The sequence below is a fragment of the Bison bison genome, unplaced genomic scaffold (assembly GCF_000754665.1).
Source record: "Bison bison bison isolate TAMUID 2011002044 unplaced genomic scaffold, Bison_UMD1.0 scf7180017864330, whole genome shotgun sequence".
NCBI classification, from domain to species: Eukaryota; Metazoa; Chordata; class Mammalia; order Artiodactyla; family Bovidae; genus Bison; species Bison bison.
The window spans coordinates 1,165,909-1,193,284 of NW_011494902.1; the positions used below are offsets into that span (position 1 = coordinate 1,165,909).

A 27,376-nucleotide genomic window follows, 5' to 3' on the forward strand; every position below is an offset into this window, starting at 1 on the left:
GGATTATCTAGAGCTCTGCTTGGAGATTTTGTTTGTAAACAGGGAAATGACAAGGAAAGCTGTGCCAGATAGCATTGACAGATAACACTGCTGAAGGTGGGGTTAAGGCAGCTTAGAGAACTCAAGATGTATAGAATGAATATTACTCTGGCAAGCTCAAGCAAGTCACAGTGACACTTAGTGATCCCTCAGACCTGTCCTTTCCCCAATCTGACAGGGAAAGAGTCACGGATGGAACAGAATGAGGAGAGAAAGGCAGAAGCTGAGTTGGGGGCAGACTCTGTGGGGTCCTCAGGGTTGCAGCCAAATAAAACATGCAAAGCTTCAAAGGTTTTTGCCAGCTAGATCTGCTTCAATGTGCAGGAGAAGGAGAAACTTTGGTTTGAAAAACATAGCTCAATCCATCTGTTTCTGAGGAATGTATCCTAGCTTCTATCCATATGACTGCAGAATATCACCTTAGCATTAGAATCTATTATCTTTGTAAATGCAAATTCACTAAAGGGTGTGGTTTACTGTGAAGGTACCGCCCCATTGCCTCTGTCTGCTAATAATCCAAAGCTTCTGTCATCCTGGGACATTTCACCCAACTCGACAAGGTTTCCATGCTTGATGTGATGATGGTCTGGATTCAAGGATCTCTGTGCAATGAAAGAAGCTGGAGGGATAGGGTGAGGAAGAAGGTGGAAAGAGGGTTCAGGATAGAGGGAACACATGCATATCTATCAGAGAAGGCGATGGCACCCCACTCCAGTACTCTTGCCTGGAAAATCCCACGGACGGAGGAGCCTGGTAGGCTGCAGTCCAAGGGGTTGCGAAGAGTCGGACACGACTGAGCAACTTCCCTTTCACTTTTCACTTTCATGCATTGGAGAAGGAAATGGCAGCCCACTCCAGTGTTCTTGCCTGGAGAATCCCAGGGATGGGGGAGCCTGGTGGGCTCCCATCTATGGGGTCGTACAGAGTCGGACACGACTGAAGTGACTTAGAAACAACAAATGCATACCTATGTCTGATTCATGTTGACGTATGGCAGAAACTATCACAATATTGTAAAAATTATCCTTCAATTAAAATTAAAAAATGAAAAAAACAGATGCCAATGAAGCAGCACATGCCAAAAAAAGAAAAAAAAAAAAAAAGAAGGGGATATGTGCATAGCACTCTTGGGGGTCGCTTTCTCCCACAAGGGTTAGTGCACAGTGGGACTCTCTCCGTACAGAGTAGACTGTCCTGCCTGGCAGTTTCATGACATTGCATGTGACCATATTTGGAAACAAGGAGCTGGCACAAAGGAAGCACAGCACCCCACCCCCTATGTAACCCTGGACATGTTAGTTTGGGTGAAAGAAGGCCATTTAACCCAGCTTCTCTGGAAGCCCTGTCTTCTTGCAGAGCAGAGCCACAGGTGAGTCTCCTGGCCCACTAACTGTCATCCACAATTCTAGCCATTCAGCACCATCACCTACGTAGGAAGTGACTCCCATTGACTTCATGGAGCTCCTGCTCCATTGACAGCAAGAGCATCTTGTGAACCTTGGAAGTCACTGTTTTTGGCTTGAAGGAGCTTTACCCTACAACACAAATTTTATTTAAGGGGAGCCATTACTCTGTAATGAATAAACATGCCATGAGCCGGCATGCAGATATCTGGGGCCCTCACGGGCCCTGCCCTCAGGCACAGGCCTCTGAAATCTTTGTTCCCACTGCAATAAGAAGCACCTTTGCAGAGGGCACACACCTCCGTGAGAAAGTTCACATCATACAGACGTCTAAATGAATTCTGCTTTCAGATCCACAAGAAATCAAACTACCTGATTGTGTTTGCTCACGGGAACCTGGAGTGCTCAACTAAAAAGGCTTTTATTAACTGGGGTTTCCCCAGGGCTGTCCGCTCCACTGTTTTACATCAATGGTGATGATGTGGGCTGTCTAATACTTCAACCCTGAGTTTCCACACGCCTGCCCAGTTTATAGGATGCTAGGTTTTCAGCTCAATTTTCCTTGAACTGGATGAAGCAGACTGAAATCTTTAGCCACCTGGACAGATGACAGCAGTTCAATGTCCTCTAACAAGCTGATGCTCTAATCATCTTGTGAAAAATCTAATTACATGGAATTTTGTTAGGTTTCTGCAGAAAAATAGAGTTAAGTGTGTGTGTGTGTGTGTGTGTGTGTGTGTGTGTGTGTGTGTAATAAAAAACTAGTTCATGCGTTTATGGAGGCTGCCAAGTTCCAAGATCTTCAGGGTAACTTGACAAGTTGGAAACTGAGCACAGCCCAAGGCTTAGTTCAAGTCTGAGTCCTGAGGCCTGGGAACCAGAACTGATGGTGTAATTCCAGACCAAAGGTCAGCAGGCTGGAGACCCAGGAAGAGTCCCTATTTTAGTCTGAAAGCAAGTAGAAAAATGACCTCCCAGCCAAAAGGCAGTCAGAATTCTCTTACTTGAGGGAGAATCAGGCTTTTTGTTCTATTTGAGCCTTCAGCTGATTAGATGTACCCCATTACATTTTAAGAGGACAATCTGCTTTATTCAGTCTGCTGATCTAAATGTTAATCTTATCCAAAACACTCTCATAGAAACACCTAGAGTATTGTTTGATAAGGAGATCAAACCAGTCAATCCTAAAGGAAATCAGTCCTAAATATTCATTGGAAGGACTGATGCTGAAGCTCCAATACTTTGGCCACTGGATGCGAAGAACTGACTCATTGGAAAAGACCCTGATACTGGGAAAGATTGAAGGCAGGAGGAGAAAGGGACAACAGAGGATGAGACAGTTGGCTGGCATCACTGACTCGATGGACATGCGTTTGAGCAAGCTCTGGGAGTTGGTGATGGACAGGGAAGCCTGGCATGCTGCAGTCCATGGGGTCGCAAAGAGTCGGCCACGACTGAGCAACTGAACTCAAAGATTCCGGCACCCTGTGGCCCAGTCAAGTTGACATATAAAATTAACCATCACAAGTAATTTGGGATTTGCTTGTGGCATACAGCAGTTAATTAAAGAGCCAAAATTAGGGGGAGGGATTTCTAATTAAAACATAATCTTTGTGCCCCCTTCAAATAAACTCAAGAAGACCTAGTTAAGTGAACTCAGTGGAAACTGCCTGGCTAATGCCTTCCGCCTAACCCTCCAGGGTCACCCCCAGCTCTAAGAGACGTTGTTATTACTTAGAAATGAATTGTTTTAAACTTCATTGTTTAATTTCTTGTTTTAAAACTATTATGTTCCCCATATTTTTTTGATGAAGATTACTCAAATCTCGTGGAAATGGCCTGAGAATAATTTTAGTGTCTTCTTCCTGGATGAGGCAAATGAAGCACAGGGGTGAGAAACAGCTTGTCCAGCATCTTAGTATTTGGAAAACAAATGTGGCTGCATTTTAAGAACTCAGGATTGTAGTCCCCCACCCTCTACTAGTGGTAAATAACCCACCATCAGTTCAGGAGACAACCCACTCCAGTATTCTTGACTGGAGAATCCCATGGACAGAGGAGCCTCACCGGCTACAGTCCATGGGGTTGCAGAGTCAGACATGACTGAAGTGACTGCACACCCTCTATTTTTAGGAGTATGCTGAAGCTTTAACAGGTAGAAATTGATGGCTCTCTTAGTTATTAAAGAGCTGGCTCAGATGCAGACAGCAAGGACAGGATTTGAGCAGGACATTATTTGTAAAGCGGGGAAACTTCAAGGGCAGTCCCCTCAACAAGGTAGCTTACTTCTCAGGAGACTTGGGGCTGACATGGGATATAGGAGGTTCATTTTAATTGGGTAATGTGTTGGTCACTGTTCCTAGTTGGTCCATGTACCTTCCTACATGAGTGTGCTCCTGCTGAACTTACAGTTGCTAGAAACTGCATCTCTTTGCCTAAAGCTAACAACCTCTTGGAAGGACAGTTATGACCAACCTAGATAGCATATTCAAAAGCAGAGACATTACTTTGCCAACAAAGGTCCATCTAGTCAAGGCTATGGTTTTTCCAATAGTCATGTATGGATGTGAGGGTTGGACTGTGAAGAAAGCTGAGTGCTGAAGAATTGATGCTTTTGAACTGTGGTGTTGGAGAAGACTCTTTAGAGTCCCTTGGATTGCAAGGAGATCCAACCAGTCCATTCTAAAGGAGATCAGTCCTGGGTGTTCTTTGGAAGGAAACTCCAGTACTTTGGCCACCTCATGCGAAGAGTTGACTCATTGGAAAAGACTCTAATGCTGGGAGGGATTGGGGGCAGGAGGAGAAGGGGACGACAGAGGATGAGATGGCTGGATGGCATCACCGACTTGATGGACATGAGTTTGAGTGAACTCCGGGAGTTGGTGATGGACAGGGAGGCCTGGCCGTGCTGCAATTCATGGGGTCGCAAAGAGTCGGACACGACTAAGCGACTGAACTGAACTGAACTGAATAGCCTCTGAGCTAGCCCTTAACATATCAGTGATGGAAAGTGGTGATGAATATCCTGGTCCCTCACTCCTCAGGTGTGAAGACTCAGACTTGAGTTCTGTACCCTGGAGGTTTTTTTTTGTTTGTTTAAATCTTTCTAATCTTTTTTCTTTTTTTTTACATATGCTATATGATTTTTTTTAATTGGAGTATAGTCGCTTTACAATGTTGTGTTAGTTCTGCTGTACAGCAAAGCAAATCAGCCATATGTATACATATATCCCCTCTTCCTTGGATTTCCTTCCCATTTAGGTCACCACAGAACATTGAGTTCCCTGAGCTATATAGTAGGTTCTCACTGTGTATTAAGTCTCTCAGTCATGTCTGACTCTTTGGAACCCCATGGACTGCAGCCTGCCAGCCTCCTCTGTCCATGGGATTCTCCGGGCAAGAATACTGGAGTGGACTGCTACACCCTCCTTCAGGGGATCTTCCCAGCTGAGGGATCAAACATAGTAGTGTATATATGCTAATCCCTATCCCACCTCCCCTTTTCCTCCTTGGTATCCATACATTTGTTCTCTATATCTGCATCTCTATTTCCTTGGAAATAAGTTCATCTATATCATTTTTATAGATTCCACATATGTGCATTAATACATGACACAACTAAGGGACTGAAGAACAACAACACTGTATTTTTCTCTTTCTGACTTACTTCACTCTGTATGACAGTCTCTAGGTCCATTCATATCTCTGCAAATGGCACAATTTCATTCCTTTTTTATGGGTGAGTAATACTCCATTGTATATATGTACCACATCTTCTTTATCCATTCCTCTGTTGATGAACGTTGAAGCTGCTTCCATGTTCTGGCTATTATCTATACCCTGGAATTTTTCTGAGATTAAACTTCTGTCTCTCACATTCACACACTCAGGGTTGGCAGTGTATATGTGTGACCTGTATGGTCATATAGGACCTTGTGCTCTGCAGTCACCATCTTGCAATTTTTAATAACTTTTGAACAGGGGACCTAGATTTTATTTTGCATTGGGCTATGCAAATGATGTAGTCTGTTCTGGTGGTAGCTGGCAGGATAATACATTTTTCATTGTCTGAGTTCTCTTCTCCATCTGACTTCTCCTACTGTGATCTGACTTCTATTGGTCTCTCCCATACTTCCTGATAATCCATTTGTCCTTGAATCCTTTTCACAGGGTATACTTCTGGGAGACCCAAACTAGACTGTTGCAAATGTCATGATAATCTTGAAAAACAGTGAAAAGAATTAATACATCTTCCTATTCTATTAAAATAAAATAATACACATGGGCTTAATTGTCACTAAAAATAAAATCACAGTTATATCAACGCCATAACACACTGTAATATCTAAGAGGTTTCATAGGAAGAAATCCTCAGCAAAGCTTTCCAACTTCTCTGCATTCCAGATCAAGTGCCCAGGTGACTCTAACATGCAAATATCTCCCCAAAGAAGTAGGGCAATAAACAGCAGTGGAGTTGACATTTAAACAACAGCTCTGCATGCCATCTGTTTTAAAGAAATTATTTGTCTTTGCCAGCATGTCAAGAAGATTAAGTCCACATAATTTATGAGCTACTAAGGTATGTAAGCTCTTGATTTTATAAGGACAGCCCTGTCTATAGTCATCACATTTCTTTACTAATGTCCAACAAAATTTTTTTTTAAAAAAACAGGTCAGGGAAATTGACCTTTTTCTACAGTTCAATAAAGAGGCAAGAGATTATTACAGTGATTCAATCTCAAACTAACCTTTAAGAAAAAGACATAAATAAGGATTCTGGTTCAGAATCAGCTCAGCTCAGCTCATATAATCCAGAGCCCGTGTATTCTCGATTTTTATGTCCCTAGGGTCTAGCACAATGTCCAGAATGGAGTTGATGCCTAATAAATATTTAGTAACTGAATGAACTTGGTTTATGGCTGTGCCTTGAGGCTTGAGTTCCAGAAAATGAAAGTGACTCATCCCTACCTACGAAGAAGCTATAGGTTTTCCTCTAGTTCTTTCTTATAGACTGGAATTTATCAAATGGGTGTAATCCCAGTGCAAAAGGTTGGTGGGAGGAAGAGGATGGAAGCAGTAGGTTGCTAGCAGGTGCGGGTTCGGGTCCATTTGCAGTACGTGGGGATGTAACACTTGAGACGTGGCTGGAGAACTCGAAGGTCATCTTGGGCCTTTCTCTCCATGTGTGAGACTTACGACCAGGAACGTCTAAGATCAAATCCATCCTCCCTTAAGGCATGATGGTCTTCGATATGAATCCTGTCATCACCTTGCTGTGAATTATGGCCATGAAGCCTCCTTGCGCCTTATGTCCCTCATCAGTCATAAAGATGACATCCAGTCTACACGCAGTTTGCATCAGTAGGCTGAGATCCTGACTCCACTTCTCTCACCTTTCCCCTGGAACACAAGCTTTTGAGCAGACTGATTGTTAAATGCAGCTATCCACAGAAAGGTGAAGCTTTTTAGGCTGCTCACCGGATAGATGATCAGGACAAAAGAGGTTACATAAACCTATTTTGAAACATTTTAAAATTCAAGTTTTTGTCCTATTCTGAATTCATCAATTTCTGAACATGATAATTGTCTGCTTAAATTGTATAAAAATATTTTTATGTGTTTTATAAAAAACATGATTTATAATAGCCACGATATGGAAGCAACTTAAGTGTCCATCAACAGATGAATGTACAAAGAAGACGTATAATGTAATACAACTCAGCCATAAAAAGAATGAAATCTTGCCATTTGCAACAATGTGGATGGACCTGGAGGGTATTATGCTTAGTGAAGTAAGTCAGATGGAAAAAGATAACTACTGTTTGCTTTCACTTATATGTGGAATCTGAATAATAAAACAAATGAATGACTATAACAAAACAGAAACAGACCAATAGATGCAGAGAACAAACTAGTGGTTACCAGTGGGGAGAAAGTTGGAGGAGGTCCAAGATAGAGGTAGAGTATAAGAGGTACATACTAGTAGGCATAAAATAAATAAGATACAAGGATGTAATGTACACCAAAGGGAATATAACTAGCATTTTATAATAACTTCATATGGAGTATAATCTATAAAAATAGTGAATCACTAGGTTTTACATTTAAAACAACATTCTAAATCAACTATACCTCAATTAAAAACAATATTTTTCTGAGAAAATTCTTTTGTCCCTCTTGCATATGACCTCCCTAGACAAAAAACAACAAACAAACAAAAACCACCTAGGTGAGAATTTAGGGATGAGAAAACATAAAAAAGTTTTAATTACTGAATGAAGCATTGATTTTGTATCAGTGGGAGAAATCAAAGTCCTGGCACCTGGGGAGATCGGGGGTGGGCGAGGGGCACGTCTTCGTTATACAGAACTGATACTGGAAGCTTTCCTCTCTTCCTGAATGAAAGGTCCTCCTGCAATGCTTCCAGGATACTGTGAGGCCCTTGATGGTTGAATGGCATCACCAACTCAATGAACATGAATCTGAGTAAACTCCGAGAGTTGGTGATGGACAGGGAGGCCTGGTGTGCTGCAGTCCATGGGGTTGCAAACAGTCGGACACGACTGAGCGACTGAACTGAACTGAACGGAATTCACACTGATGACTGCACCCAAGGTCATCCCTGAGAGCACTAACTGGAAGAGGGTGAAGGGAGCCAGCTCTTGTGCTTTTCAAACAGAACACTTACAACTGTCACTCATACTTGTGACTCTGGTGGCCTGATGTTACAGATGACCAGGACTGCTTAGAACTGGCTGCAATGCTTCTGAAATCAGGGACCGAACTGAATTCTTCAGACTAGACTGGGGATTGTAGGGATGGAAACTCCAAGGGGAGAAACGACATTGGGATCTGCTAACCTGTACCATCTGAACAACGAATACCCTGTTTGGAGGGCCTTCATGATAGGACAGAAAGAAAGAAAGTCGCTCAGTCGTGTCCGACTCTTTGCGACCCCATGGACTGTAGCCTACCAGGCTCTTCCATCCATGGAATTTTCCAGGCAAGAATACTAGAGTGGGTTACCATTTCCTTCTCCAGGGGATCTTCCCGACCCAGGGATTTAACCTGGGTCTCCCATATTGTAGGCAGATGCTTTACCATCTGAGCCACCAGGGAAGTCCTCATGATAGGAAAATTCTTGTTAAAAGAAGTAACAAGGACTGTGCATGGGAAAGCTCTTCCTGTAAGTCTTATCAGTGACTTTCACGCTGGCCTCAGCCCTGGACAGGTCAGGTCATTCAAGTCAAAAGCAACTTAGTTCAGGAGCCCCAAAGGGAAAAGCTGAAGTCAAAATTACAGTTTGGTGTCACTCTACTGTAAGGGAGTCCAACTGATAAAAATTTTGCCATAAAGATGCTTTGGACAGGGCCAAGGTGATGGATTGTGTACAGAAGAGTTATCAGAACAAGCCTGAGAGTACTCACCCTTAGAAAGGCCTGTGAGTAAGGTGGACCCTTTACTAGCACCTGGGAGCCTGCATTTTGAGAGAGTTCCCACCATCCTAACAGATAAGAGTTACTGGGCCTGAATGTTTCATGCGAACAATGTGGTTTATGCTGAATAATGGTTTCCCTTCTGGGGAACTGGGGTTTTGAAGGCATGAGGCAAGACGGTGACTGTAAAAACCCTGGGCTCTGAGTCTCTCACCAACTCAGGTAGTTAGCATTTTGCATGCATTGTCATCGCTTGTCACTGGGGGAGCTGAGCGTGTCCTGTGTGACTTCCAGGAAGAAAACTCTGGGCACTGCTACCTCCCGATGCTGCCCCATGGGCCGTTTCTTTGCTGTGTATCCTTTCACTGTAATGAATCACAGCTATGAGTACAACTAGAAGGAAGGGAGGGAGGGAGGGAGAGAGAAAGCTGATATCCACACCACCCACACTTTTTCCTCACCTTTTTAATAACAAGGAAGACCAACAGTGGAGCTCTTACTAACCCCTGGCCTGGTGTCAAGCACTCACATGTAAAAACTCAAAGCTCTCAACAATACTTCAGAGTAGGTCTTGCTATGCTCTCCATTTGGCACATGAGGGAAGGAGGTTTACTCAAGTAAGGAAGGAACTTACTCACGGTCACAGTATCTGTTAGGTGGCAAAGGGGGAAATGGAGATTGCCTTATGTGACTGCCAACCCCAGACTGGGAGACTCTGTTGAGGAGACCAGTGAAGCACTCTCAAAGATGCAAAAGTCTAAGCAAATACCCGGTGGTGACGCTACTGTTACAAAGCGGGTCTGAGGCCTGCCCAGAAATCGCTAGATAAGCTTTGCAACTTTTCTAGTTTGCTTAGATCCTGGGATTGAAACCCACTTTCCTATAGTTCATGGGAGGTGGGAACTTGACGTGGATGGGTATGTGCGAGTTCAGGCATACCCTCCTCCTCAGAATGTGGGAACTCTGGACAAGAAAAAAAAACATTAGAGAGCATCTAAGCCCTTAATTCGATGATTATAGAAACAGAGAGAGGCAGCATTGTGCACTAAGTCATAAAATCCCAAACTGGACTTTGGATCCCACCCGCCTCCTCCTTATCAATTTTTTCCTCTTTTTTAAAATCAGATTCAATTGTATGTAACTCAGCATGAGGGAAGTACTTTCATTTTTTAAATTATGAATTACATAGAAAAGAGACCTATTGTAAAGAAGAATAATATGCACATACTTTTGGAAACATTTTGATGACTGGGTCAAAAGGAAGGGGAAATGACACCTTTGGAAATGCGATCCACTCATTTGAAAGCAGGGCAGTGGCTACCCACTCCAAATGCGTTCTCATACACACAGAATTCCTTCCGAGTGGGCTCTGAAGGCAGAACGCACGGATGAGTTTCAAATGGGCAGAAAGTCACCTTAAAGCATTTTCCCCTCCATCTGGGAGTTGACACAATCGAGTTACAGGCAGAGACTGTTTATCACAGTGGCAAGAAAGTCTCTCTTCAAATTTCTCATGCTTTTATAATCAAACAATAACATCTCCAGAGTATAGGTTTTAGCTACATAAGAAACATATTGGAAATTGATTCAATGCTCCTGGCTTGGCTGTGACAATGTTTCATAACCTGGTAACCTCTCAGCTCATTCTTCCCCACTTCCTGAAAAGCTTTTAGCAGCAGCACCAGGGTGGTGAAGCAAAGATAAAGCAAACATCATCCTTTTATCTGATCCTGTGCAAAACGAGAAGAGTAGGCACTGTATCGCTGATAAGAAGATTGCTAAATGACTCTTCTCAAATTCTATCAATGGGCTGATGAACAAAATTAAGACTGACATTGATGAGTTATTTTCTCAGGCCATTTTCAAAAATGAAGGTGTTTCTTCTGAAGCAGTTACACCCCAGTTGCATGCCTGCGACATTAAAAAGTGCCCAGATCTGCCCTGTGCTGTAACAGATTGACGGCAATGCTTTCCTTTCTTTACCCTCATTTTCTTTTTTCTCTGGGCTTCCCAGGTGGCGCTAGTGATAAAGAACCTGCCTGCCAATGCAGGAGACTTAAGAGATGCAGGTCTGATCCCTGGGTTGGGAAGATCCTCTGGAGGAGAAAATGGCAAACCACTCCAGTATTTTTGCCTGGAGAACCCCATAGACAAATCTGGAGGGCTATGGTCCATAGGGTCGCAAAGAGTCAGACATGACTGAAGCAACTTAGCACCTTTCTTAAGGATTCATTCAAGTCAAGAGCATTCTGTTCCCAAGATCACCCTTCCACCTTTTTTCCCCTCAGTTGCATGTTTCATTACACAACTCAATTTCTGCCACCACAATTTGCCATAGCCCTCACCTGATCTAGCACTTTACACCTGTCTCAAGCTAAGGTATTTACTTGAATGTGTCAAACTTAATAGACACATCATAGGGAATCCTGGTGGACAGAGTATAGAGATCACCTTAATTGAGATGGTTTTTCACTAAGTATCTGTGATTAAGTTCTTAGAGTCAAGAAAGTGTCTTCCTTCCCAGCTTGACTACAGACTTCTGAAAAGCTACAAATGCCTGTCTGGCAAAAGTTTTTTTTTTTTTTTTAATCACTGCTGCTTCTCAGTTACTAATTTTTTTTTTTTAATTATTATCTTTAAGATTAAGAAGGACTGCTGATTTCAACAGCACTGATGGCACTGACAGTTCAACCTATCTATAACATCTAATCAACCCAGAATTATCTGTGGTAACATGGAGAACAAAGAGATTAAGATTCAAGAGTTGTCCACAACCTCTTACTCCTCAGACACCTTTAACTTACTCCTCAGACACCTGATGGGCTTCAGAATTGATGATGTAACTTTCTATGGGTGGTCAGGGATGTGTCCTTTCCTGCTCTTTCTTCTCTTGGCTGACCTCTCTTCTGTAGATGGGTTTTAAAGTTTTTTTTTTTTTGATGTGGACCATTTTTAAAGTCTTTACTGAATTTGTTATAATAGTGCTGTGTTTTAAATTTTGGGTTTTTGGTCCCCAGGCATGTGGGATCTTAGCTCCCCTACCAGGGACTGAATCTGCACCCCCTGCATTGGAAGGTGAAGTCTTAACCACCAGACCACCAGGGAAGTCCCCCTTATTTCTTTTTTACAACTATATTATATTCCTTTATCAGAATACATTTAACTAGTACCATACTAATGAACATTTGGTTCATTTGTGATTTTTTCCTATTACTATAAACAACGTTTCAGTGCATGCATTATTTCTCATATGGGCAAGTATGTCTGTAGGATAAATTATTTGATTGGAATTTCTATTTAATAGCATTAAATAAGTGTGACTTTTATTAGATATTGCAAACTTATCCATAGAGCTTGTACTAGCACCCTCTCATCTGTAGTATACGATGCCTTTTTCCTCAAATCCTTGCCAACAAAGTTTTTGTCTTCAAGCTTTTTAAGCTTTTCCAATGTGATAAATTAAAAAAAAAAAAGGGATCTGAGTTTGACTCAGATCCCATTAATATGGGTTTCTTTTATTATGAATGCATCTCTTTTATTATGAATGCACCTTCTTGACCCTGTTTCCATTGATACAGCTTTTTCTCTGGCCCTCTTCTGATTCCTCCTCTCACTCTTAAGGAGCCCTGTGATGAGATGAATCCATCCCAACTCTAAGGTCAACAACTCAGTGTTTTTAAGCCACTCTTGAACCCCTTCCACTACATCCTTCTCCCACCACTTCCCCTCCATAAGGAAACCCATTGTTGGATTTCATGCTACTTAGTAATTTACTGTGGTTTTCAAATTAGCAAAAAAGAATATAACATTGGATTACAGTTATGTATAGGTACACATGCAGAGGTATACTGGTTTATGATGTAAAAAGTTATTACTATGCATACCTAGAAAAACCCTCGGTAAGTATGTCAGGGAATATGCATCACAGTGACACTAGCAACACTGTCATAATAGCAAAAAATGGAAAACAACCCAAATGTTTATTAACATTAGAAAGAATAAATAAAATCTGAAATTTCTCTGCTATGGAAGACTATACAACTATGAAAATGAATGAACTACAACTGCAGGGACCATCACTAATTCATTCCAAAAACAACATTGCCAACCTAGCAGAATATTTACAGTATGATTCTATTTGTACAGTGAGCGAAAACGAAACAATAGTGTGGTAAGGCTCTACAAGTAAACTGAAGACTATAAAACTATACATACGTGCACACACACATCTACACACGCACACACATACCACAAATCCTTTATTCGTTCATCTATCAACAGATCAATACTACCTTGGCTATTGTGAATAATGCTGCAGTGAACCTAGGGGTCCAGCTACCTCTTTGAGATAGTGATTTTATTTCCAAATACAACAGAGCTATCATGTGGTTTAGCAATTCCACTTCTGGGTATATATAGCAATTGCACTCAGTGGACATGAATCTGAGCAAATTTCAGGAGATAGTAGAGGACAAGGAAGGCTGGTGTGCTGTAGTTCATGGGGATGCAGAGAGTCAGACACAACTTAATGACTGAACAACAACAAGAAACTGAGGGAACTATACGGCTATTTCTGATTCCCCAGACATGGGGCCTCTACAGCAACAGGCCTTGGAAAAAACATGGGAGAAAAAAGACGAAACTTATTTAACATGCCCACTTATCACCTGTTCTGTGGGATCTTTTGCCCTACTAGCCCGTGCCACCCCCTGGGGCTTCATGTCTGCCTCTGCCCTGGCAGCTGGCATCCCTGTCGGAAGAGCACCATCCTTACCTCTCCTAAACGCCCAAGCATGCCTTCTTGTGCTTCTCAGTTCCCTGGCAGGAGGATGGACAAGCCTCAGGGCTCACTTTTCTAGGGTCTTGCTGGTGCTAATCTGAGAGACGCATTGAGGTTATCAGTCAGTGACACTCAGTGGGTACCCTTCCCATACACCAGCTGTATTATATAATAAGAGACTTGAGCACTTGTACTCAGTGGGTACGATATTTATGTAATAAATATCCTAATACATTTCCTACCCTGATAGATTTCCAGGAGAGTTCTTTTGGAGCAACTCTGTAGTAACCTTGGCAGTCCATCCTTTTACAGGACTATATAACTCTACTCATCATGGCATATCCCTTGTGAGAAAACAGGATGTATATTTGGCTGGTCCAAGGCTAAGGGAGAGAAAATGAAGACATATTTTTGTTTTGAAAGTCAAAGCATGAGCATCATAGTGATTGGATGGCCACTTCTTACTGTGTTGGTCTTAAAATTTTTTTTTCCCACTGTCTGTGTGTTGTCTGTAGGATTAAATTCAAACATGTAGGCTTGGCTTTCAAGTTTCCCATAATCTGGTCCTATCCTACAAAAGCGCTTCTATCTGTACTTCATCCTTAAAACTTACCCTCTACTCTAGCCAAGCTGGTCATTTGTTGACTCCCTTCCCTATGGTGTGCCATATTCCTATGCCCAGGTCTTTGAATATGCTGTTTACCTCGAGTTTAAGAATATCTCTCTCCCCTTTGCTGATGAAATCCTACTCCTTAGGAAAGTGGTTCCCAAACTTTGCTGCACACACTGGCATCACCTGGGGATGTACATACTAATGACTGGCTCTCCTCCCTAGACCTTGTGATTTGAGTTTGGGAACCACTGGTATAAATGGCAAATGCTCTTAAAATTCAGTATCTTACCCTCACTCTTATCTTTTCCTTACAGATGGACACCAGAATGCCTGGCTTCACCAAAGAGGGTCTTGACATGCTGCCCAATGCACTAAATGCATATGTATGAAGAGCATGCTTTCATCTTATTTGTGACCATACTGTATCAGAATTATTTGTTTGCTTCTCTGTTTCCTTACTTGACTGGATTCATAGAGTGTGTTCTATGTCTCATTCACCTCCGTATCTCCAACCTCTAACATAGGACATGGCTGTATGAAGGTGCTCAATACAGGCTTATTGAACTACACAGAACTCAGCTCACTGGTGCAATCTATAGAAGAAATATTTTATAGCAGTAAAAAAATCACACTTTCAACTCAAAGTCTACAGCTCTCTCTCTCTCTCTAGTGGAAAAAAAAAAAAAAAAAAACATAAGAGGGGGAGTCATAAACTATGATCTGGTATGCTGACAAACTGGCTTTCCGGATGGTTCAATGGTAAATATGCCTGCCAATGCAGGAGACAAGGGTTTCATTCCTGGGTCAGGAATATCCCCTGGAGGAGGAAATGGCAACCCACTCCAGGATTCTTGGCAGGAAAATTTCATGGACAGAGGAGCCTGGTGGGCTACAGTCTATTGGGTTGCAAAGAATTGAACACTACTGAGTGACTGATATAGCCTACCAACATGCTCACAAATTCAGCATTATTGCCTTGAGAACCCCCTGAACAGTATGAAAAGGCAAAAAAATATGACACTGAAAGATGAACTCTCTAGGTTGGTAGGTGCCCAATATGTCCCTGGAGAAGAGTGGAGAAATAGCTCCAGAAGGAATGAAGAGGCTGGGCCAAAGTGGAAACAATGCCCAGTTGTGCATGTGTCTGGTGGTGAAAGTAAAGTCTGATGCTGTAAAGAACAATATTGCATAGGAACCTGGAATGTTAGGTCCACGAATCAAGGTCAATTGGAAGTGGTCAAACAGGAGATGGCAAGAGTGAACATCAACATTTTAGGAATCAGTGAACTAAAATGGATTGGAATGGGTGAATTTAATTCAGATGAGCATTATATCTACCACTGTGGGAAAGAACCTCTTAGAAGAAGTGGAGTAGCCCTCATAGTGAACAAAAGAGTCCAAAATGCAGTACTTGGATGCAATCTCAAAAATGAGATGACAGAATGATCGCTGTTCATTTCCAAGGGAAACCATTCAATATTATAGTAATCCAAGTGTATGCCCCAACCTCTATTGCCGAAGAAGCCGAAGTTGAATGGTTCTATGAAGACCTACCTTCTAGAATTAACACCAAAAAAAAAAGATGTCCTTTTCATCATAGGGGACTGGAATGAAAAAGTAGGAAGTTAAGAGATACCTGGAGTAAAAGGCAAGTTTGATCTTGGAGTACAAAATGAAGCAGGGCAAAGGCTAATAGAGTTTTGCCAAGAGAACACACTGATCATAGCAAACACCCTCTTCCAACAACACAAGAGAATACACATGGACATCACCAGATGGTCAACACCAAAATAAGGTTGACTATATTCTTTGCAGCTGAAAATGGAGAAGCTCTATACAGTCAGCAAAAACAAGACCAGGAGCTGACTGTGACTCAGATCATGAACTCCTTACTGCCAAACTCAGACTTGAATTGAAGAAGGTAGGGAAAACCATTAGGCCATTAAGGTATGACCTAAATTATATCCCTTATGATTATACAGTGGAAATGACAAATACGTTCAAAGGATTAGATCTGATAGAGTGCCTGAAGAACTATGGAAAGAGGTTCATAACACTGTACAGGAGAAATGATCAAAACCATCCCCAAGAAAAAGAAATGAAAAAGGAAAAATGGTTTTCTGAGGAGGCCTTACAAATAGCTGAGAAAAGAAGAGAAGCTAAAGGCAAAGGAGAAAAGGAAAGATATATCCATTTGAATGCAGAGTTCCAAAGAATAGCAAGGAGAGCTAAGACAGCCTTCCTAAGTGAAAAATGTGAAGAAATAGAGGAAAACAATAGAATGGGAAAGACTAGAGATCTCTTCAAGAAAATTAGAGATACCAAGGGAACATTTCATGCAAAGATGGGCACAATAAAGGACAGACATGGCATGGACCTAACAGAAGCAGAAGATATTAAGAAGAGGTAGCAACAATACACAGAAGAACTATACAAAAAAGATCTTCATGACCCAGATAACCATGTTAGTGTGATCATTCACCTAGAGCCAGACATCCTGGAGTGCGAAGTCACATGGGCCTTTGGAGGCATCACTGAACAAACCTAGTGGAGGTGCTGGAATTCCAGCTGAGCTATTTCAAATCCTAAAAGATGATGCTGTGGAATTGCTGCACTCAATATGACAGCAAATTTGAAAAACTCAGCAGTGGCAACAGGACTGGAAAAGGTCAGTTTTCATTCCAATCCCAAAGAAAGGCAATGCCAAAGAATGTTCAAACTACTGCACAATTGCACTCATCTCACACACTAGCAAAATAATGCTCAAGATTCTCCTAAAGAGGCTTCAACAGTACATGAACTGAGAACCTCCAGATGTTTAAGCTGGATTTCGAAAAGGCAGAAGAACCAGAGATCAAATTGCCAACATTCTCTGGATCATAGAAAAAGCTAGAGAATTCCAGAAAAACATCTACTTCTGCTTCTTTGACTATGCTAAAGCCTTTGACTGTGTGGATCACAATAAACTGTGGAGAATTACTAAAGAGATGGGAATACCAGATCACCTTACCTGCCTCCTGAGAAACCTGTATGCCGGTGAAGAAGCAACAGTTAGAACTGGACATGGAACACTAGACTGGTTCCAATTTGGGAAAGGAGTACGTCAAGGCTGCATATTGTCACCCTGCTTATTTAACTTATATGCAGAGTACATCATGCGAAATGCTGGGCTGGAGGAAGCACAAGATGGAATCAAGATTGCCAAGAGAAATATCAACAACATCAGATATGCAGATGACACCACACTTATGGAAGAAAGTGAAGAGGAACTAAAGAGACTCTTGATGAAAGTGAAAGAGGAGAGTGAAAAAGCTGGCTTAAAACTAACATTAAAAAAACAAAGATCATGGCATCCATTCCCATCACTTCATGGGAAATACATGGGGAAACAATGGAAACAGTGAGAGACTTTATTTTCCTGGGCTCCAAAATCACTGGAGATGGTGACTGCAGCCATGACATTAAAAGACGCTTGCTCCTTGGAAGAAAAGTTATGACCAACCTAGACAGCATATTAAAAGCAGAGACATTACTTTACCAACATAGGTCCATATAGGCAAAGCTATGGTTTTTTCAGTAGGCATGTGTGGATGTGATAGTTGGACCACAAAGAAGGCTGAGTGCCAAAGAATTGATGCTTTTGAACTGTGGTGTTGGAGAAAACTCTTGAGAGTCCCTTGGACTGTAAGGAGGTCAAACCAGTCAATCCTATAGGAAATCAGTCCTGAATATTCATTGGAAGGACTGATGCTGAAGCTGAAGTTCCAATACTTTGGCCACCTGATGCAAAGAGCTGATTCATGAGAAAAGACCTGGATGCTTGGCAAGATTGAAGGCAGGAGGAGATGGGGATGACAGAGGATGAGATGGTGGATGGCCTCACAGGCTCGATGGATATGAGTTTGAGCAAGCTCTGGGAGATGGTGAAGGACAGGGAAATATGGTGTGCTGCATTCCGTGGGGTTGCAAAGAGTTCTCCACGACTGAGTGACTGAACACCACCACCAATACAGAACTCTCCACCAAAGCCTCATTCATGATTACCTCTGGTATTTAGAGAGAAACACTCAAGGAGCAAGTGTATAGATGACAAAACCAGAGAACTAGCCACGAGAGAGTGAAACAAGGGTTACAGGTAATGTTCTAAGCATAGGGCTTGATAAAAAAAAGAGATATTCAATGGATGGGAATTGATATTACTATTTTCAGTCATTTTTAACCAGAAGGAACCACATGGTTCTGTTTCCATGAGTCTACCTTCATGACACATGGGATTTATATTTCAGGCTTCCAGATGCAAAGCTTTCCCTTGGAAGTTTGTTGCTTGTCAATATAAATGGACGAACTCAGTGCAGCCATGATAGAAGCTTCCACGGCCAAGCTATTACTGTGTAATATCTCTGAAATTCCATTTGTAATATTTGGAAATGCAGAAATATTATCATCCTGGGAAGTATTAACAATTTAAATTATGTAAAATCACTCCTCCCTATTCCTCATCCATAGTCACCACTATCCATGCAGTTTCCAGTTCAGAACCAATCTGTTACTAGTCAACAGAACATTATCTATCAAAATTGGTATTGAAAACCTTTATAGTTCCCCCTCACATTTGTTTTGATGATCAGCAGCTCACTCTTTCTACAATTAAGCCTACACATATCAGCATGCTATTCAAAATGTGCCATTTGACTCAAATAGTCTTCCACTCAAAAAGCTGTGAAAATCTGATCAACTTTCTGAGATATTTTAATTTGTAATATGAAAGTCATTCCCTTTACATTAAATTTCTAAACTTTTTCAAATTTTCTCAGTGGGGAAAATTAGTAATAGTCTTGAAATAAGACAGATAATTATCAAGGAGTTTAATTGATTGGCAGCTACAGTACTGGAAGCCCTGGTGCCCTACTGGTTTTAATTTTAGAGAAAGGAAAATTCTAGCTGCACTGTACTCCATAGAAAATTTATTTGAACCTCTAAACTTTGTGGCTAACCAGTGATATGGTCATAAATATGGTGGTGGCAAACTAATTAAAGTTCAATACATTTCCTCAAAAAGTTAGTCAAAGTGAAGTGTACAAATAGAGACCAGTGGTAGTTCAGATTATGCAAAACTAGCATAAATCATTGAAATTAATTACATCTTTCCCAACAACTCTTCAAATTTATTTTCCTATGGTCTTCTTAAATGACAGCGAAAATTTATTTGTTACTATCAAGAAGATAACCTTGGTAGGGGGCAAGCAGCAGGTTAGATTGCTACATGTCCTCTAATATTCATTGTCTTTTTCTTCCAGAGTTACGAGAACCTCCATTTATTTTTAGTTTGTTTTTCTGGACCTATGTCCTCCTGCCTGGATTAATGTTTCTTCTGTGTGACTAAGTGCCAGCCAATGGAGTGCTACCCAAAGGATGGGTCAAGCAATGGGAAGTATTCTTAAAGGGATGGACCATACCCTTCCTCATCGCTCTTCCTTCCTGTGGGTTGGAAAGTGGACATAAAGGATGGTTTTTTAACAGTCCTCTTGAGCCAGAAAGTGGCCTTGGGAATGGAAACCGTATGAAGCAGAGAAATGAAAAAGGAGGAGGCTGAGACTGTGCCATCAGCCTGACCCACCTCCCTGTGGCCTGTCATGTGTGACAGAAAGAAATTTCTGTTCTTATTCAAATAAATTACTGTAATTTGAGTTTCTTTCCCTCCCATATGAACCTAATCCTACTGGTGCTAACAATTAGGGAAATCCAGTCTTGGATTGAAAAATAACTGTGAACTAGCTAACTGAAACTGTATAATCCATGTATGGACAACCACCATTGACCATACTGTGTGTGTGTGTGCTCAGTCGCACAGTCGTGTCCAACTCTTTGGGACCCCATGGACTGCAGCCCGCCAGGCTCCTCTGTCTATGGGATCTTCCAGGCAGGCATACTGGAGTGGGTTGCCATTTCCTACTCTAGTGGGTCTTCCCGACCCAGGAATTGAAATTGTGTCTGTGTCTCCTGCATTAGCAGGAGGATTCTTTACTGCTGTTCCATCCAAGAAGCTCCTAAACAAATCACATTAGGACTTTAATACAATAAAGTATTGAACAGATTTTGGAGTTCTTTCCATTCAGATGAGATAAATATCTAGGCTTGTGTTCTTGTTCTCCAGGTAACTGAGGTACTTGATTCAAGAATCTGTGAGACCCTCCCTATCACTTGAAGAACCACAGATACAGATATATCAACAACAGGTCAGGTCTTCTCTTTTCTACTGCATAAAAGAGATGCTGCATTTGCTGCCCTTCGTTGCAATCTGGTGTAAAGATTCCTCAACAATGATAACTATAAATCATTTGACTCTTTTATCCCTTCTATTTCTACCAGACTCCAGACCAGACACATTACTACCATGGATTAGGTACTTTATGGTTGGACAGTAAGAACTTACAAGAGCAAGTTCTGTGTGCTACAGAGGTAAGAATGGCCATTGCACCAGGAGATTCAAATCTTCTCTATTTGGCTCAGCATGGCCTTGTCTTATTTCTTCACTTTCAGGCAGGCCATTACGCAAAGTAGGGTTATATTCAGCAAAATAACTCATTTCCTCGCTACACTGCTTCTTGTACTCTTCATTGTCTGAAGTCAGGTTAATTCCTGTCCTTTCTTCTTCACCCTATAATTTGCTCAAATCAGTGTGTGCCTGAAATGTTACTTCCCCAGAGTTCCTCTTAACTAGAGGTAAAATTTTTCTTGAGTCCCTGTTATAATGCAAATACATCATCTGAAAAAAAAAAAAAATAGCTGTTTAATCTAACTTACGGACATGCGTAAGTTTACCAGATTAGACACCTAAAGTTTATATGGAAACAAGGAATAAGAAAGCAAGACACCTTGGGGAAATGGAAATAAAGTGATGCACTCCAGTACTCTTGCCTGGAAAATCCCATGAACGGAGGAGCCTGGTAGGCTTCAGTCCATGGGGTCACTGAGGGTCGGACATGACTGAGCGGCTTCACTTTCACTTTTCACTTTCATGCATTGGAGAAGGAAATGGCAACCCACTCCAGTGTTCTTGCCTGGAGAATCCCAGGGATGGGGGAGCCTGGTGGGCTGCCGTCTATGGGGTCTCACAGAGTCGGACACGACTGAAGTGACAGCAGCAGCAGCATGGTCTGTTAAGTAACATCCATAATCCTCCTGCTAATATATTAGCTGCTGTAAGACTATTTGGGAGTGATGAAGAAGGACAATAGGAAAGCTCTTGGAGGCAGTTACTGAGTTGGGGAGGACAGCACCAAGGCAACTTCACAGAGCTAAACAAAGAAAACTTGATCCTCAGGATACTCAGAACTAGACCACATCCCCTGTCACACTCTCCTCTGGTAGTGGGAGACAGAAGGGGTCCTTTAGAAGAGACTAGGAGTATACGTAGCCAATAAGGGAGAGTAAACAAATTGTGTTCCACAATGAGGCACTGGAACATTTGCCCACTGTGCTACTGGACAAATTGTTCTTTGTAACTCTGTAACAGGGAAGAACAAATCTGACTCCATATTAGGCCCGTTCTTTTTCTCAAGCTTAGTCATGCTGGCTCTGCACCTTCTATAAAAGCACAGTTACCTATACCTTGAAATATATAGAATTGCCTATTCTCACGACTCTGACCTTTTAGGGTCCAATCATACAGAGATAAAATGTTGCAGAACAGAGAATAATATTTGTCTTATTGGAGGTTTAAAAGGAATATTGTGATCTGACCTATGTGGACAGCTGAAAGAACAAAGTTGGTCTCGGTCTTGATTCCAAGACCAAGAAGTCTGCAACAACTAACCACAGCCCTCCCTCTCCCTCTCTTGGCCTTTAAAAGTGCTTTGCTGAAACCCATCCAGGAGTTTGGGGTCTTATTAGGCACAAGAAACCCATCTCCTTGCAGGGCCTTGGAATAAACCTTTCTCTGCTCCAAACTCGGATGTTTCGCCTTGTCGGCCTCACTGTGTGTTGAGCATGCAAACTTCACTCCATAACAACTCTTTTAGATTTGGGGAAATACCACACATCTTTCACTTCACAAGAGTTTACCATGCAGCCTTGATTTCTTGGTTATCATTTAATTCTGCTTCGCTTCTTCCTCAAATTCTTCAAAAGACATCTCTTCCTCTTTAAAGGAATTTCCAAATCCTCTGTCTCTTCTTAGGAGATTATTTTTGATGCTATCATTAGCTGATGTTTTTAATATGAGGTAATGTTATTTGAATTCCTACTGATCACTTAATCTTATTAGATAATTAGCATGATACACTGGGTGAATCTGTTAAACAGCAAGAAAGAACAATTGGTGTTTGTGATCATTCATGTTAATACTTCTATTAGGCTAGTATGGTCATTTGCTTGTTGCTTATTAACATGAAAGTATGATATTTATTAGGGCAATTCTAAAGAAAAAATCTAGTTGTATTACTTCATTCATGAATCTTGAATTTCAATATAGAGCAAGTTAACAATGTCTTGTTTTGTAATCAACTCATACCATTTTGATTAAACTGACATGATTATCCTTAACCACAGAAATATAAACATTCAATTTCACAGATTTTCTGATTGTTGTTCTTTGTCAAAGATATTAGCAGCTGTTTGGTTTTAAGACCATATTTAGATTTGCTCAGTTGCTGAGAAAATTGGAAATATATGATGGTTGTAAATATTGGGAAGATACGTGATAAGACTTAGCTTAGACAAAATGAAGAACTTGGGGATTTTCGGGTGCTAAAATATTTTTTCAGTCATTTTTGTGCAATAAAAATAAATAACCACTTGATTTGTAGAATGTCACTCAGTCTTGAAATGGATGAACCTTTTAAAAAGTTTTAAACTTTTAAAAAGTTTAAAATTATGTAATATTATTGATTGTCTTATTGATTGTCGAACTCAGAGAACATTTCACCCCTCTTCTCTCTGCTATCTCATGCAATAGGGGCTGGGAGGCAACATACTGACTTTCCCAGCTTCCTGTGCACCTAGGATTGGCTTTAGGATCTGGTTCTCATTGATGACATGTAATATTAAGTCTACAGTAGGGAGGATTCTGAAAAGTTTTTACTTTCCTTACACTTTGTGTCCTGAATATAGCTGGGATGCCTAGAGTGGTAGGAATCAATTTTCAACCAGAAGTGACAAGGATGTGGACCAAAAAACCCAAACAAACAGGGCTTTAGATAGCATTGATGAGCTGCTGCTCCTCTTTTACATTTGCCTTCCTTCAGACTTTTAATTACATAAGATGATTCAGTGACTTTATTACTTAAGTCATGGCTAGTCAGTTTTGTTGTTACTTGCTGCCAATAGCAGCTTATTCAGATCAATCTCCGCTAGTTTGAGGAGATGAGTCTACAATTATGTGAAGACCAAGTCAGTTCTCTATCAGGAACAGAGTTCAAATTTGCTTCCAAGGAGAGTATTCTAAACCAGTACTTTTCAGAAGAATTTTGTGTGATGATGGACATGTTCATACAGGCCATACAGAATATGTGGCCATTGAACACTTGAAAAGTGGCTAATGCAACTGAAAAATTCAGTTTTAATTTTATGTAGTTTTAATGAATTTAAGTTGAGTCTCAACTACACTTGACTACTGGCTATCATGTCAAACAGCATAGATCTAAAGGATTGTAGTCTAAAGTACCCAGATAACTATAGCTCTCTTGAACAAAATGCAGCCTCTAGCTTTATATATGTTACTGTAAAAGCCCAAGAATGGTTCATTATAGAAAAATGATGACTCAGTGGGGCTTTACACAGTGCCATTTTTGAAGGTTGCTGAATAATATTTAACTTGCATATTAGCTAACTATCAGTATTGATACTAATTTAAGCATTTTACATTGACAACTGTACTACAGGATGTCTTTCTGGAATAAAAATATTTAGATTCCACTCATTTTGTTGTTTGTTAAGATTTTTATATTCCCAATTACACCAGAAAAGAATAACAATAGTGTGCCAATCTTATTAAACTTTGGGGGTACAATAACTCTCTGAGACAAACTGTAAGTTGTAGCTGGGAGAAGAGAGCTGGGTAAGCTAGAAAAACAGCTGCAAAACACACCAACATGGAGCCAGGCATGGTGAGATGCTGAGAGTTGGCAGCTAAAGGTAGTCAGGGAAAGAACAGGAAGAGGCGTAGTGAATACTGATAACAGAAACCGACATCTGTGGGGCCGTCCTACCCCAGAGTACAGCAATCAGTACTGTCTATACACCCAAATGTGATTTGAAAAAATGACTCTTCATGCTTTGAAGTTTTGTGTAAAACTAAATAATTAGCATGCTTACATTCACAGCTATTTCTAGAGCCCAAGGAACAATTAATTTTGCAAACGTCCAAGGTGGCCTAGAGCTGTTATCACGTCTTCTATTTCCTGACAAGGATCACAGTCATAGACAGCTACTCTATTACCAGTTAGCTCCTGGCTGAGGGAAAAAGGCTGGGAAAATTCCTTTGTGTTAGAAACCTGAGTCCCTTCAATGTAGGCTCATGCAAAATTCTAGGACAGAGCTGACAAGCCAAATATATCTCTGAGACAGGACTACTTATAATCAGGGTTCTTAGAGAAATGTAAAGAAAATGAGTTGGAGATTTTGGCAAGCTGTAAATACTTAATCTGGGGCTTCCCAGGTGGTTCAGTGGTAAAGAATCCACCTGCCAATACAGGAGACACAGGTTTGATCCCTGGGTCAGGAAGATCCCCTGGAGAAAGAAATGGCAACCCAGTCTAGTATTCTAGCCTGGAAAATCCCATGGACAGAGGAGCCTGGTGGGCTACAGTCCATGGGATTGCAAAGAGTCAGACATAACTGAGTGACTAAACAACAACAAAAACAGTATCTATTTAGTTCTCTGGGTAAAACATATTCAATTAAAAAAAGTGTTCAATATAAGAAGTTGCTGCTCCATATTTCAAGCCAATAGTAGTGCTTCCTGAGACAGTTATAGAAACTGGATCAATTCAAAGTTGATTTTATCCTCAGAAATTATTTATATCAGTATCATTTTCATTGCATATTGACAAGGTCTCACCTTAGTTTGCATTGCATTCCTTTGTAAACACCTATGTTTCCTTCATAGGTTCTGCTTTGATCCATGTATTTTATGGTAGTTTCCAATATTTAAGATAAAGATAACCATGTATCAGAAGTTAAAATCCTATCCTGGTAGAAGTGGGCATAAGACATGTCTTTAAGAACATGCCCTGTCTGAAATAAGGTTGCATGTAGAAAATGTCAGTTAAAGACATATGGAGCCATGAATTTTTACCTATGGTATGGCTCTGAAATGCAGAATCTGCGACTGTATCTTCTTCATCCTCTTGCAGGTGATCATTTGCCTCTCTTACCTGCAGAAACAAGGAAATACTGTGAGTTCTTATGTGTTATATTAAACTGATTTTGTAATCCTCAGAATATTGGTGCATTCTATAACAAACATGGGTATGTATGTGTCTGAGTGTATGTTCACATATACACACATATTTTCTTTACTTCATTTTACCCTACTCTACTGCTTGGCTTTATTACAAGTTTTAATTATAAGTGCATATTTTCAGAAATATAACCCCAGCTCTTACATGGTATCTGATTCTGCAAAGATTTTCGAGATAACAGCTTTAGGTTCTTCTTCTTTTGTTTTTTTTAATACTTAATAAAGTCAGTAACACAGAGCTGTTAGGGAAAATTAAGTCTAAGGAAACATAATTCTTTCAGGGACAGTGACTACCCCACAAGTTATTTTAATGAGAATAAAGAAATACACTTAGATCTTTTGACCTTTTCCTAGAATATAGCTCTAAGAAAATGTTATTTTGTTTTTGCTCTTTCCAGAATGAAATGTGAGGTGACTATGATGCGTGCTCAGTGAACTAGGATGGTGACAAATTTATTTAGATTTTTTTCAGGTCAAAAACATCCTCCTTATATTTCAGCTGGGATATTCAGAGGAGTATCAAATGGAACTTGAGCAAGAATCTAATAAAATCACAGTATTTCACAAATGAGAATTTTGAAATCCAGCAACTTTCTTTAAAGATACCATAAATGCCAACACTGGAAATACAACTCATGTCCCGTACTTCCCAGTCTAGTAGCAGTAGTAATAAAAACAGCCAATGCTTAACTACTATGCATCAGGAGCTGTTTAGGTTCCCCACACCTATTCTCTCATAACCCTCACAATGCTAAGAGGTTAAGTGCTATTGTTAGCTCCATTTTGGAGATAAGGGCCCTGAAGAAACAGAAAAGATAAGCAGTTGTCCAAGTGGTGAAACCCGGATTCAAACACAGCAAATCTGGTTTCAGATTTGTGTTCATTTGGTGAAATTTTGTTATTCTCAAATTTCCACTGAACAATGTCAGTGTAGACTTGGCCAGAAAGTCAAGATAGCTATGGTCCTTGGCAGAATGGTCCTGAATATCTCTTTGAGAGTGCATTCCAGCCACCCAGTGATAGTCATGTGAACTGTGCAATGAATGCACTGGGGGTTCACTAGAGGTTGTCAGTGAATTTGTTCAGGGGTTCGAGTTGAAGGCTGAGAAACCATTATTTTATACTTACAATATAGAAAGTCATATACTTGTAAACTGACCTTGAGCTAGACTTAGATTTCTACTTTTTACCTCTTACTTTTTATAATTCATGGAATAAGACCAATTATTTACATTTCATGACTGTGGCTCCAATAACAGAAGTAACTGGTGCATGATCCACACATACTAATAGCTAGAAGATGGCACACTCAAGGGGGTTTGTCAACGGCTATCTGAACCCTCACAAGAAGAGTGTGCTAAGGGCTGAGTATCCAGAGGCCATGCTTCATCTCTTTCTCTCCCCATCATCTGTCTGCTGTTGGCACTGTTTTGTTAGCACATCTGGAGGAAGGGAGTTAGGGAGTAAGGGAAGAAGACCACGATCAACCAGCTCTGTTTCTAGTATTTATGGAAGGCAGATAGGAACATCTCTGTGAGCATCATCAAGACTATGTTACTTATTTGCCTTCCAAAGTTCCCCTAGCTCAGTGACCTCTTGTAACAAAGCTGCCAAGAAACCCAAAAGGAGGGAGATCCAAACACC

At 40.8% G+C, this 27,376-nt stretch overlaps 1 protein-coding gene across 11 annotated transcripts in view; it reads right to left on the reverse strand.

Moving 5' to 3' along the window:
* Positions 1-27,376, reverse strand: part of NCKAP5 (NCK-associated protein 5) — a 1,206,846-nt gene that overhangs the window by 103,260 nt on the left and 1,076,210 nt on the right. For all 11 annotated transcript variants that reach the window (XM_010853619.1, XM_010853624.1, XM_010853623.1 and 8 more), the window contains one exon: positions 25,568-25,646. In XM_010853619.1, coding sequence (XP_010851921.1) covers positions 25,568-25,646 — 79 coding nt within the window. The remainder of the gene's footprint in view (positions 1-25,567; positions 25,647-27,376) is intronic.